This window comes from Pararge aegeria, chromosome 21, assembly GCF_905163445.1.
Source record: "Pararge aegeria chromosome 21, ilParAegt1.1, whole genome shotgun sequence".
Classification (NCBI taxonomy): domain Eukaryota; kingdom Metazoa; phylum Arthropoda; class Insecta; order Lepidoptera; family Nymphalidae; genus Pararge; species Pararge aegeria.
Genome location: NC_053200.1, coordinates 11098491 through 11112685, shown reverse-complemented (window position 1 = coordinate 11112685; position 14195 = coordinate 11098491). Strand labels below are relative to the sequence as shown.

General features: G+C 35.4%; 1 protein-coding gene across 1 annotated transcript; it reads left to right on the top strand.

Moving 5' to 3' along the window:
* Positions 1-135: 135 nt before the first annotated feature.
* On the top strand, positions 136-12345 carry LOC120633377 (fanconi-associated nuclease 1-like). Its single transcript, XM_039903580.1, has 12 exons — positions 136-164; positions 344-824; positions 1133-1414; positions 1831-2035; positions 2433-2660; positions 4086-4208; positions 5081-5309; positions 6380-6585; positions 7513-7631; positions 9842-10093; positions 10628-10800; positions 11442-12345. Exons 2-12 carry the CDS (start codon positions 368-370, stop codon positions 11616-11618), a joined length of 2451 nt encoding a protein of 816 aa, XP_039759514.1. The 5' UTR covers positions 136-164; positions 344-367; the 3' UTR covers positions 11619-12345.
* The last annotated feature ends 1850 nt before the right edge of the window (positions 12346-14195 follow it).

Genomic DNA, 14195 nt, shown 5'->3' with positions numbered 1-14195 from the left:
AACAAGTAAAAATGGCGGTTTGTTGTGGTCGCTCAGACCCTTATCATAATGTGACAGTAATGCCGTCTAGGAAAAGACGTCACAGAATAAAGAGCGATCGGTAGACCATCAATCAGCTGTCGCCTGTCAGTCTGTCACCGCCGTCAAATACTTCCCTCGTTGTTGTAGGTACTTTCGCTGTATTTTTTACTGTGTTTACTATTTTGTTCTTCATGTAAATCCATGGTTTTGTAAAATTGTAATTAATATTTTACATCCAGTTACCAATTTGCTGACCAGAACCGTTTAGTTGATATTGTGTATTTTTGGTTTTTTCTAAAACGAATTAAATTTAAACTTCTAGAACATAAACTACAATCTCAAAAGTATGAGCCAAAAGGGTCAGTTGAAATTAGATAAGTTTTTCAAAGTTAAGAATAATAATGTGTTCAACATGAAAGGAGCAAAGAAGAAGAAATTAAATTTATCATTGTCAAAGAAACAAATGGAATCACCGAAATTGTCACAAAAGGATTTAAATATACCAGAAGTGGTAGATTTGACCAGCGATGATGAAAACCAAGGGGCAGTGGAACTTAACAGCAGTGCCACTTCTAATACCTCAAACACTACAGTTGAATACAATGTTGAGAAGAATAGTCCCCCGGGACCATCAAAATTCCTCAGTCCTAAGTCAAAAAAGAAGTTTTACTCACCAAATAAGAAAAGGACTGTTCCTATCAGAAGTCCGATCAAAGCAAAGAGAAATTTAAATCCATCGTTGGGCTCTGGAGATGTTAAGGATGAGGAATTCATTGAAATAACCAAGGGTTTGGATGATAATAGTAAGTAACTATTAGAAATGATTAATATATTAATAGATCAATTGTTATCTGATCATTAATAAAACTGCATAATATTTGTATAAGCATTCATACCACAATACAAAATTTGCTACATGTAATTGTTACATTATTGCATTGTATTATTGCAAATTTCTTAAGGATGTCTAATTGTATAAAAATATGTTATAGCCTATGCTACTGCTGGATAACTTAGCTTTAAATTATTAAGAATATAGCAAATAAATCTTACCTCTCTATAATATTAGTATAACAATATAGTTTTATCAGTAAATTTTGTTATATTACAGCGATTTTTCTCATGAAAATAATCTTTGAACTTTTAAATGATAGAAATTTACGGTGTCTCATGAACGATAAGTCATTGAACCTCTTTGAAAAGATTACTGAAGCAACACCTCCAGGAAAGAGGATAGTATGCAGATTATATTGGCAGGTAGAGCAGTGGTGCAAATGGAAGAAAATAAAGGATAATGCATGCAAAAACAAGACTAATATTGATGACCCAACTGTGCGGGTTGCATTAAACTATCTAATCAAACATGGATTTATCACTGTAGCGCAATTTAATGGTAAGCACATTTGTAGCCTAATTCAAGTTGGGCTGTTATAAGTATATAATGCTTACAGTTATTTCAATAAATAGCTACTTTGGATAAAAGGAAATTGTAAATATTCAGTGGTTGAACCCACATACATTTTGGGTTGTAGCAAAATGATAAATTAAAAGTTTATCTGAAAGTTTCAGTCTTATTATATAAACATGTAGATACACATTTATTAAATACAAAGGTCCTGAAACCATTGTGCTTGGGCTTTACCAAATAATTGGAAGTGGGCAACCTTACCTGCAAAAGGTATAAATAAATTCAATTAAAAGTGTAATAGTAATAAAAGTTTATTTTACTTACTTAAAGTGGAAAAAAAAGGTTGAATATGCAAAGAGTTTGCTAAGAATAGAAACAAATCTTTAATTTTTATTTAACAGGGCAGAAACATGAATTGGAATTTGATGAATTAGTTAAAATTATGTATGCCGAAGAATTGTTAGAAATATGCAGTGGGCTGAAAATTAAAGCAAAAACTAAAGAGGTGGCCATACAATCATTGAGGGATTTTATGTGTAAAAAGACAAACATTACAAACTATTTCCAAGGCAGTAAAAGTAATAATGAAACTCGCCTTATGAAGATGTAAGTACCACATTACAACCTGTTTATTATGCTGTAGCTTTAACTAAAATGACTAGTTATATATTAAGTTGTTTTATTATTATTATCGTTCACTAAAAAAACTTTGCTATTTGATTTGCTATTTACTGAATAAATGTATATGCTTTTGGCTTAAGAGTGAGTGTATGTGTTGCAATTTTTGTAAGATACAACTGGACTGGTTTTTCGAATGTGATATAATTTCCATATATAAGTTCCACCTGGGCACCAGTGCTCAGAGAGTTAATAAGGCTGCTGAAGAAGATAGAATTTTATCCTTTCCCAGAGGAGAAAATTATTTCCTGTCCATGCTAGCTTTCCAGTTTAGATTTCAGTCAAGGAATAACTTGTAGTGGAATACAAAAAAAAAATCTTGCAGATTAGGTGCGAAAGCTGGTACATGTTATAAGCTTGCCAGTCAAGCTCGCGAAGCACTGAATGAACTGCACATCTTAATGTACCTGGGCATGGACTACAGCATAATCAGGGATGGCAAATTGGAACTGACACTCTTGAACGAAAAATCAAAGCGCGAGACCTATCCTATTGATAGCGCCCTGGTGGACAATGCGAGTGTAATCTTTAAGAATAGACAAGAATTTGAACGGTAAGGAAAATAAACTAAAAAAAAAAAAATATATACTACGACACACATACTACATACACATCGCCATCTAGCCCCAAAGTAAGCGTAGCTTGTGTTATGGGTACTGAGATAGCTGATGAATATTTTTTTTATGAATATAATACACATAAATATTTATAGTATACAGATAAACACCCAGACACTGAAAAACATTCATGTCCATCACACAAACACTCTCCAGTTGTGGGAATCGAACCTACAGCCTTAGACTCAGAAAGCAGGGTCGATTAAAAATTTATTATTTTTAATAGTATTTTTTATTTTTTTTTATTTGATAGACATTGCAATCTGTAACACCCATAATTTAACCACCACCTACACTGATAAAATCTCAAAATACACAGATCTAGCCATAGAAATAAAAACACAGTGGAAAATAAATAGTTCTAAATCTATCTAGTTTAAATATCAGAATGCATCTCTAACTTTTCTAAGTTGAGTGCGTTTTAAGCTTAAAAATATTACTTGTTTTAACTATAAAGGGAAAGCATCTGTGGAAACTTGCATGCCTGAGAGTTCCAAATAACGTTCACAAAGGTAAAGTCCACCAATCCAGACTGGGCCAGCGTGGTGGACTACAGTCTAAACACTCTTGACATTTATTATTATTTTTGGCGGCAGCGACCCTGCTTTCTGAGCCGTGGGTTCGGTTCCCACAACTGGGAAATGCTTGTGTGATGAACGTGAATGTTTTTCAGTGTCTGGGTGTTTATCTGTATATTATAAGTATTTATGTTTATTATTAATATAAATATTCATCAGTCATCTTAGTACCCATAACACAAGCTACGCTTACTTTGGGGCTAGGTGGCGATGTTTGCGTTGTCGTAATATATTGCTACATCCACCCGCTTGGGTGGATGTTTTCTTTTATAAATTTTTAATAGTATTTTTTATTTTTTTTTATTTGATGGTCATTGCAATCTGTAACACCCATAATTTAACCACCACCTACACTGATAAAATCTCAAAATTATTTCATCCTCACACTCTCCATGCAGGTCTAAAAACACTAAATATACATAAGACTCCTACAGAAAGCCGTTATATTAAACACATGTTGCCTGGTACAAAAGTTTTTAACATAACTCCCCCGATTTTGAACTTGGCTCCGTCCCGTGCTACGTTAATTACGTTAATACCTTCGTAAAAAAGAGATTTAAATTTAATACAAAAAAAATATATATATAATAATAATAATCATATATTTCAGGCTTTACCCATAAAAATTTAACATAGTACATCAGTTTACAAAATTAAATTAAATACAATAAAAATAAATACATAAATTTGGAAAGATACATGTTAAGTCAAAAATCAATTATTTAAAAATAATGGTGACAGTTACTTTTGCAAATTGATATAACTTTGTTGTTTTATTTCCAGCTACATTTACGCACATTCTATTCACGAAGAGTTTTTGGCTAAAACTAATTTAACAGAAAGATGCAGGCTAATTGAAACTGTTTTTAATATTTTCAAAGGCATTCCTAAAGAAGAAGTGATCAGGTAAACACACAATAAATTCCTTTGGTGCGTCTTATGCAGAATATTATTTGAAAGAGAGAAAGAACGAAAGTATACTTTATTGCACACCAAGTATAACGTAAAACGACTCATTGAAGCTGTATAATTTGCCTGCCTGGCCTTATTGCTAAAAAGCGATACGGTATCTTCAATATTTATAAGTGAGTTGTAGGCTTGTGGTAAGTGGTGATGCAGTCTCAGATGGAAGGTAAAAAAAAAAAAAAGGCAACTATAGTACCGACCTAAAACAGTCTCCGATTACCATGTCGGAGGAATAAAGGAAGGAACACAAAAAATAGGACGCTTTTATGGGTTATTTACCCCTACACCTTGGTGCCTATTATCTGTAACCTCATGGTTGTCACTTAGTATGTTTACGAAAACTAAAAGAAGAGGAGAAGAATCGAACCCGGGCCTCCCACGTATAACGTACAGCGCTCACTGTGGCAAAGAGGTCGTCGAAAGTCAGTAATACGGGTTTTCTTTATTTTTTTTAATTTTTAACTCTTTTTGTTTTAACACTGGAGTAGAATACAAAATGAGGCCTTATCGCTTAGAAGCGATCTCTGCCTGGAAACCTTAGTATTAGGACAAGAAGAGTGAGAACAAATAGGTGGTGTAAAATTATTACAAACCTACATTCAATAACTACATACGAAAATATAAACACAAATTATACAAATTAATAAAAAAAAATGAAATAAATATTAAAAATAATAAACTAATAAATAATATGATAAGCAAATTAAGGTAGAAATGCGCTGTCATATCATTTTTATGATATTATGCAATGTTTTATATAGCTCATAGTGAAAAAATATATATTAGTTTACACTATTTTATGTATATTATAGTTACACAACACTTCCGGTATGGTTACGGCGCTTCACACCACCACACATATACGTGAGAATTTTAGAAGAAGGCATCATCGACTTGAAGAAGAACAAGAGCAATGGCAGTCTGGTGAATGACATACTGGCAGCGCTCATCGGACAAGACATATTCAGGCAACACAAGAAAGCGAAGTGGATTGCAGAGAGAGCCCTAATTTTGGACAAGCTCTTGGGGAAGCCTGATCAGGTAACTCTCTCGATGATCTTACCCAATAAAGGACTTTATTAAAATCAAATGTGGAATGCCTTGTTTGAAGATGTAGTTTTTTTAAATAAATATATTACGACAACGCAAACATCGCCATCTAGCCCCAAAGTAAGCGTAGCTTGTGTTATGGATATTAAGATGGCCGATGAATATTTTTATGAATTTTTTATATATGTATTTGACGCAAAATTTTTATATATGTACTACGACAATAAACACATCGCCATCTAGCCCCAAAGTAAGCGTAGCTTGTGTTATGGGTACTAAGATAGCTGATGAATATTTTTATGAATACTAGCGGACCCCAGCGCCATCTGTCAGGCTAATTTGTGAATCTAAACCATCCAGGGTGCCACCCAAACGTTTAAGTACCAAAAAAAACATTCAAATCGGTCCAGCCGACTTGTTCAGTTGTTGTGTGAAGATGAAGTAGGTAGGTACCTATATAAATATACTAAATAAATTAATATACTGCAACAATAGCCCCAAAGTAAGCGTAGCTTGTGTACTTAGATGACCGATGAATATTTATATTAATAATAAACATAAATACTTATAATATAGATATAAACACCCAGACACTGAAAAACATTCATGTTCATCACACAAGCATTTCCCAGTTGTGGGAACCGAACCCACGGCTCAGAAAGAAGGGTCGCTGCCGCCAATAATAATAATAAATGTCAACATCATTATCAACCCCTTAGCGGAGTAGTTTAGACTGTAGTCCACCACGCTGGCCCAGTCTGGATTGGTGGACTTTACCTTTGTGAACGTTATTTGGAACTCTCAGGCATTCAAGTTTCCACAGATGCTTTCCCTTTATAGTTAAAACAAGTAATATTTTTAAGCTTAAAACGCACTTAACTTAGAAAAGTTAAGAGGTGCATTCTGGGATTTAAACTCGTTCAACCAAAGAGGTAGGCCCCGAAAAATAAAAATTAACGTTAAAAGTACAGGAATTGCACATGGACAACTTATCTCCAAAGAGATTTCTTCCAGAAGCCCTTGTACAATACTATACCTTTTTAATAAAACTTTATTTTCAGGCTGCACAAGTTTTGATAGAAGGATTTAAATCAGAGCTAGCAACTGAAGCCGAGCAGTTGTTATACCCGCGGGCTCTTCGACTAGCAAATCGTATAACAAACGCAATCGATGAGAAATCAGCACTTCTATTGAAAGTGCACGCGCAGACGTGTGCTACGTGGGAGAAAGAGATAGCTGCGAGGCACATTTATAAAGTACCTATGGAGTAAGTTTTTTTTTTACTTGTATGGATTATAAACATTGGTGCTATTTCTGTCTTTATCTTAACCAAATTAATAGGAGTAGAGTATTTTGTAACAGTTCGTCAGGTGAAGTACTACCGCCCAGTGGCGGTACTACCATAGATGACAAAAAGCAGGGCTTGCGCTACATTAAATATCTCTTAAATGAGGAAATATTTTAAGTTTTGTTCAATAATTTATGGGCAATGAGTATACAATCACTACGTTACTGTGGCAGGTAGACTCTGTGGTAGCAACCGGTGTTTATTTTGCTCTATGGCGTGTTATGATTTGCTACTATAGGTAGTTATACTGTTAGGAGTTTATTATTATTTGTGTGCAAATTGTTTTGTGGTGAACTTGTGTTCAAATATTAATTGGCGAGCAAAAGGTAAAGTATTTAAAATTTTTGAATTAAAAAACAACTCTTTCGCATGTCGGTTAATCTGTTTTTATTTAATTTTGGCAAACAACGCATAGAAACTTCTTCAAATTTCAAATCATAATTCGTGTGTTGACCGTAATCGTAGTGTTTTAAGATTAGTCGGTATTTTTTGTCACTTAGCAGCAAAAGTTACCGTTCTTGTTGAACGGTAAATTTTCAAGGGCATGACGAGTCAAATTTGTCCTTCAGGTGACTGATATTGTCTGCCATTTAGCACAACAAGAGCGGTAACCTTTAAAGGTCATGACGAGTCAATTAGTCCTTCCGATAACTGGGCTAGCTCAAAGACCCTAGGAACCACTCCACCACGCCACTCCTGCCGCCAAGCAGAATCGCCGAGTTCCGGTCTGAAGGGTGTAGTTGCCGGTGCAAACCCCACGCGTGGGTTGATGGACACATCGCGGCACTTTATAGGACGTTTCCTTTGCATGCCTTATTTTTACTATACGGCTGCTTTTGTCCACAGCAACTATAGCAAGGGAAAAATAAGGTTTGTGGAGTTTATTAACGGCACGAAAACTTTCCTGAATGCCGAGGAGTACTGTATATATGACTACGTTCATGTAGATTCAACGTACACACACGGTGAGTTCTTTGATCCACAAAAATAAAGCATGATAATGTTCTCGCAATGGATATTTCCTATGCATCTATCAGCCAACACTGATATAAAACTATTACAAAGAGCAAAAAATAAATAAGTAAATTCCTATTATAGTATAAAGGACTACGGTATCGATAAAAACCGACGGCCGATTGGCGCAGTTTGCAGCGACCCTGCTTTCTGAGTCCAAGGCCGTGGGTTCGATTCCCACTACTGGATAATGTTTGTGTGATGAGCATGAATGTTTTTCGGTGCTGGGTGTTTATATTTATATTCTAAGTATCTATGTATAATGTTCATAATAATATTCATCAGTCTTCGTAGTACCCATAACACAAGCTACGCTTACTTTGGGGCTAGATGGCGATGTGTGTTATTATTAAAAAAAAAGCTTAGGTGTGAATTATTGCGCTAACCAGGTTGCTTTTCTAATAATTTTAAATGACAATGTGAGAGGGTTATAACAAAAAAAAACACCCGGCTAAGTTGGTTGTTTGCTTCTTCTTAGACCACGACGCGTTTGTAATCATCGTAGCTTTAGTTTTACGTTTACGAATATGGTTATCGCCATCATCTCACTACCGTGTAATTCTCATGTATCGTACGCATCAAAAGTGCCACCTACTTAAATAAAGATATTATTGACTTTGACTTTGACCAACAGTAAAATTATATCGAGAAACAAAATTGACGTATATTTCACGTACATACAAATGTTACAAATGCATTCCAATTCGAAAAATGTTAACAAAAGAAATACACACAAGCACGACTTTTACTATTAAAATAAATTTCCGCAATTGAGACAGTTAAGAAGTGCAATTAATATAATACTATGCCCACCCAAAACCAACTACGGTAATAATGCGCTTAGATCTTTAGTTAATAGATAAATTGATTCAAGAGAAAAGCTGATATGTAGAATCTAATCTATCTATTGCTGAAAACTGCATTAAAATCCGATGCGTTTTTAAAAGATTTTACGGATTTCTACGGATTTGTTTTATCGGTCACTGTAAACTGCGCACGTGCAAAGCCGCGTCGGGTCGCTAGTAATATTATTAAGCTGAATAGTTTGTTTGGTTGAACGCACAAATTTCAGGAACTACTCACTGGTTCGAATTGAAAAAAATATTTTTTGTTGGATGAATAAACAATTCATTGAGGAAGGCTATGTATTTGGCATAATCAAAAAGGTTGCAAATACGAAAAAAATATTCCCTTTGAGAGATTCGGATGCGTGCACAGCGTAAACGGTTAAAGCTACGCAAAAAACTGTGTATGATGGAATTTTTTCCATTTAAAAGTTCTTAAAAGAAGTACGCGACAGCATAATTATGTATATCTTATTAAGTGGACTCGATTCACTATATTTTTCCTTTATGGTAATCTTTTTCTAAAATAATTTATTATTTGCGAAGTTTATATAAGCATGATATTAATCACTATCCAAATAAATACGTCTTCATCGTGATTTCAAAAACAATACAAAAACGACAGCTAGTATCATCATATCGACCCATTACCGACCCACTACATGGCACGAGTCACCTCCCACAATGAGAAAGGGTTAAGGCGGTAGTCCACCACGCTGGCTCAGTGCGTATTGGTGGGTTCCAATTACCTTGAGAACATTATGTAGAACTCTTAGGCATGCAGGTTTCCTCACGATGTTTTCCTTAACCGTCGAAGCAAGTGATATTTTTAATTAGTTAAAACGCACATAACTTAGAAAAGTTAGAGTTGCGTGCTGGGATTCGAACTCTGCCCCCCGAAAGTAAAGTCGAGCTCCTACCCACTGCGCTATCACCGCTTCAAAACATACACACAGTACATTGTAGTATATATAATATCTTAGCTTTTATAACATGCTACCGAAAGTAATATTAGATTTACAATTAAATAAGTTTAAAGAATGTATATAATACATCGAGGTAACTGTACTATTGATGAATTTCTTAATGACAAGGTTGCCTGAAAGCAAGCCGCTCCGCTTTCATCTCACACAAGATAGAACAAAGATTGTTTAATTGTAAAACGATGTTGGAAAAGAGCAACTGCTGAGTTTCTTGCCGGCTTCTTCTGGGTAGAATCCTTCGGAACCGGTGGTAGAGTCACCACAAACAGACATACTTGACGTTTCAAAAGTGCTTATAGGCCCACTTGATATAAATGAATTTTGAATTTTCAGGTGGGCACTGGGAGGGCAAAATAGTTACTACTTTATTCTTCTTGCTATTCTGGGATATAATATACGCCCCTTTACGCGGCGTTCGTGGATTATTCCTATCGCGATACCAGTCGCAGCCTCTGGATTTGTTCACGGACAGCTTCTACGCCAACCGACAGCCGATGATCGAGAACAGGTTGAAGGAGATAGAGGAGTCTACCGAAGCTGATATGTTAGTGCGGATGCAGGACACGTGGCTGAGCAGACCAGAGAGTGAGTTGTTACAGTCTGGACGTTTTTTTTAGAGTGACGGCCGATTGGCGCAGTTTGCAGCGACCCTGCATTCTGAGTAAAAGGCGATGGAGTCCGTGGGTTCGATGCCCGCAACTAGAAAATGTTTGTGTGATGAGCATGAATGTTTTTCAGTGTCTGGGTGTTTATATGTATATTCTAAGTATTTGCCTGAATATGTCTTATACGATGAGGGCTGCCAGTATGTCATTCACCAGACTGCCATTGCTCTTGTTCTTCTTCAAGTCGATGATGCCTTCTTCTAAAATTCTCACGTATATGTGTGGGGGTGTGAAGCGCCGTAACCATACCGGAAGTGTTGTGTAACTATAATATACGTAAACTAAAGTATTTTTTTTCCTTCTCTATAATTTATAGCTTATCATAAATTTTAATTGACCGAAGACGGCCGATCGGCGCAGTTTGCAGCGACCCTGCTTTCTGAGTCCAAGGCCGTGGGTTCGATTCCCACTACTGGAAAATGTTTGTGTGATGAGCATGAATGTTTGTTATCAGCTGACGTATCAAGGGGCATACATCGTGACATCGGGTGGGACGGCATAAGCGCGGTAGCATCGTGTCTGGGCCCGAACCGTGTGGCAGTGCTGTGTCGACGTTTGGCCACAAAGTACCACTACGCGCACAGCGGTTTCCCGGACCTCACACTGTGGAACGTTCTAACTAAGCAGGTAAACAGAGTTTTATTATGGTTAATTGTTAAGTTAATATAATGACAAATAAATAAATATACAACCAACACACACATCGCCATCTAGCCCAAAGGAAGCGTACCTTGTGTTATGGGTAATAAGATGACTGATGTATATTTATATGAATAAAATACATTAGGGTGATCCAAAAAAAAAAAATCCCAAACAGGCTCAAAAGTATCTTTTGGGTGTAAAAAAAATCTGTGAAAAAATGAGCCATTAATATTATGATTGTCCTCATCGCATTTTTTTAATTTCCATAAGAATAACATAGAAAAAATTCCTTTTGATCCTTCTGATTTTTGTACCGTTCAAACGACTGATTCACTTATAAATCGCTGTTTCAACCTTTATAGAGAATTGAAAGATGTTTAAATGATTTAATGTATTAATACTTAGAATATACATATGAACACCCAGATACTGAATAACATTCATGCTCATCACACAAAACATTTTCCAGTTGGGGGAATCGAACCCACGGCCTTGGACTCAGAAAGCAGGGTCGCTGCCCACTGCGCCAGTCGGCCGTAATTTTGTCAACTGTTAATTGTGAATGTATTATAATAATTCTGTGTCACGTATAAACTGTTTCCTAAATAAAAAGACATGTTAAACAGATTGTATTCGTGGAAGTGAAGACGGATTCAGACAAGCCGTCAGTGAAGCAAAAGCAATGGATGCACTACCTAAAGGACAACAAAATTAACGTCGAGTTCTGTTACATAGGCGTTCACACCAAACGCACCCAGTCTAGGAACTGTGGAGAGATTGAATATTTCGACGACTCTGATTAGATGAGATGATGCCGATTCGATATTCATCTTGATTTGCCTGATTTACCCATCGATCACTTTTTATTAGTGATCGATGTATTTACCAGAATATTCTGTTAAAAATGGCGGCATTACTTTAAGTAAAAGTCAAATTTCTTGATACAAATAGGCACATATAAATATGTACCTACATATAAGTGAGTTGACGTTACAACCAAGAAACAGTAGGCCCACTACAGGGCACGTGTCTCCTCCCGCAATGAGAAGGGGTCCACCACGCTGTCCGAGTTCGGATTGGTGGACTCCACATGCCTTTGAGAATATTGAAGAGAACGATCAAGCTTTCACGTTTCCTCGCGATGTTTTCCTCCAACGTTGAAGCAAGTGATATTTTAATCGCTTAAAACGCACATAACTTAGAAAAGACGATCGATTGATCCCTGCACGCATCTTTAACTTTACGGAGTAATTTGCGTTCGTTATAATTTAATTTAAGCAGTTAAATATAACTTTGTTTAACGGGGAAAGCAAACATCCGGCAAACACTTATACCGGTTACCTCACATCTTGAGGAAACCGGTATAAGTGAGAGTTCTCCAAATATTGAAAACGGCGTGTGAAGTCTACCAATCTGGTAAACTACGGCCTAAACCGTTCTCATTCTGAGAAGAGACCTATCCTTGCCAGTAATGGAGTTGATGACGATGGTGATAATAAATATAAATAAATATACTACGACAACGCTTACTTTGGGGCTAGATGACGATGTTACACACATCGCCAAGATAAGCGTAGCTGGTGTTATGGGTAATACTTAAACTAGTTACTGGAAAACATTCATGTTCATCACACAAAAAAACTTCCAGATGTGGGAATAGAACCCACGGCCTTGGTCGCAGAAAGCAGGGTCGCTGCAAACTGCGCCAACCGGCTGTCTAAATCAAACAAACTTTCATTTTACTACCCACCGCGTAGAATCGCCGGTCGTTGCCCGAATCCTAAGGTTTGTCAAGTCGTTGGTAGAAGCGTTATATTTGTGGAACCAAATCAAATAGTTCCTGAGGTCACTCTTCTAAATATATCTTTTAGAATACCACAAGCGATTTTGTTCACCTAAGTCGACGGACAGTTGCCTCCGCAATGAAAATACCTCGCACGGGGTTTGGTACTGGGTTGAAAGCATTTCGGCGTTTAATAGTCAGAATTTTTATAAATTTCCTGCCTTGGCCAGAAACTAGTTTTTTTTTAACCCAAAGGGCATATTTTCTGAGCGAGACATACTCATCGCATAAGTATGGGTATGACAGATCGCCACCTGGTAGCAACTGTCACAAGAATGACTGAATTCCCTATTCGGTAACAGTCCTGATTCCCTAGTACCATCTAATCGTAACACACTAAACCTATTTGTGACGCACAAATACAGCTTTTGTATGAAGAGTTTTACCTCACAAAATGCAATCAGGGTTTAGATCCTATAATAAAATCATAAAGAGCACTTGTGAAGCATTTAATTTTTTTTGCAAACTATATTACTAATAATATAAAAATAATGAAAGTTATAGTAGGTACATAAGTTTAAATTTGGTGCTATTAGACTTATTAAAGTAATAATTATTATGTCTAGGATACGAAAACAGTACGCATAAAAAAAAAATAAGAATTTAATATATTATGTGTTTTATACTTAGTTCGCCTGTTTGTATTTTTTTTCTTCAAAAATCTGTACTATTTTATCTTCATTACTAAATTTTTAGGCTTATAGATGTAAGTCCTAGAGTATAATATTTTAATTTCATAACGTTTTCGAAACATTTGTGCATGTGATATATATCCATATCAATATTAAAATTATTTGATTTGAATCAATACAGAATAATTATAATATACCATTGTATAACTTGAATGTGTAGCTAGATTTTATGTAGTATTTAAGAACTGTAATTGCGTTCATAAATATAGTCCATAGTTCTCGAAAGCATTTAACAAACTTAAGTAATGCTAGACCCAAAATCCAAGTTTCATATTAGATCTTGGAACATGATATATTTTATATTGCCATTTTAACTATAGGGATTGTGGTATATTTAAATCTCTTAAATATACAACACTACAGACCGTTTAATTTAGTTTAATATAGAGATTTGGCCAAAATAGAATTTGCACCAATATTTTCGTTCTAGTCATTCAAAATTTACCCAATGGTGTTTAACTTTGATCTTACCCTTTAAAATACTTTGAACTTAGTTTTATAGAATGTAAAGAGGAAGGAGATCATGATTAGTTTTAATTTATTTGACATTGAAAATTATTTTACTTGCATTTATGTAAAAAGATTATTGACAAAATTAAGTTATGGGTCTTCTATTGTTTAACAAAATTACAGGGATATATTTTAAGTTAAAGAAGACTGATTGCTATTTCTCATAGTTGAAATGTAAAAAAAACTACATTCATGTAAACAATATTGAAATGTCCAAGTTTCTATTTTTTTTGAAAAATTCTGAATTTAATTATTATTTTAAAATTTATTAATTACTGAGCTATTTGGTACGGATTTTGGACGGCGCCGGTCAATGAAAATAAAAAATAATTTTA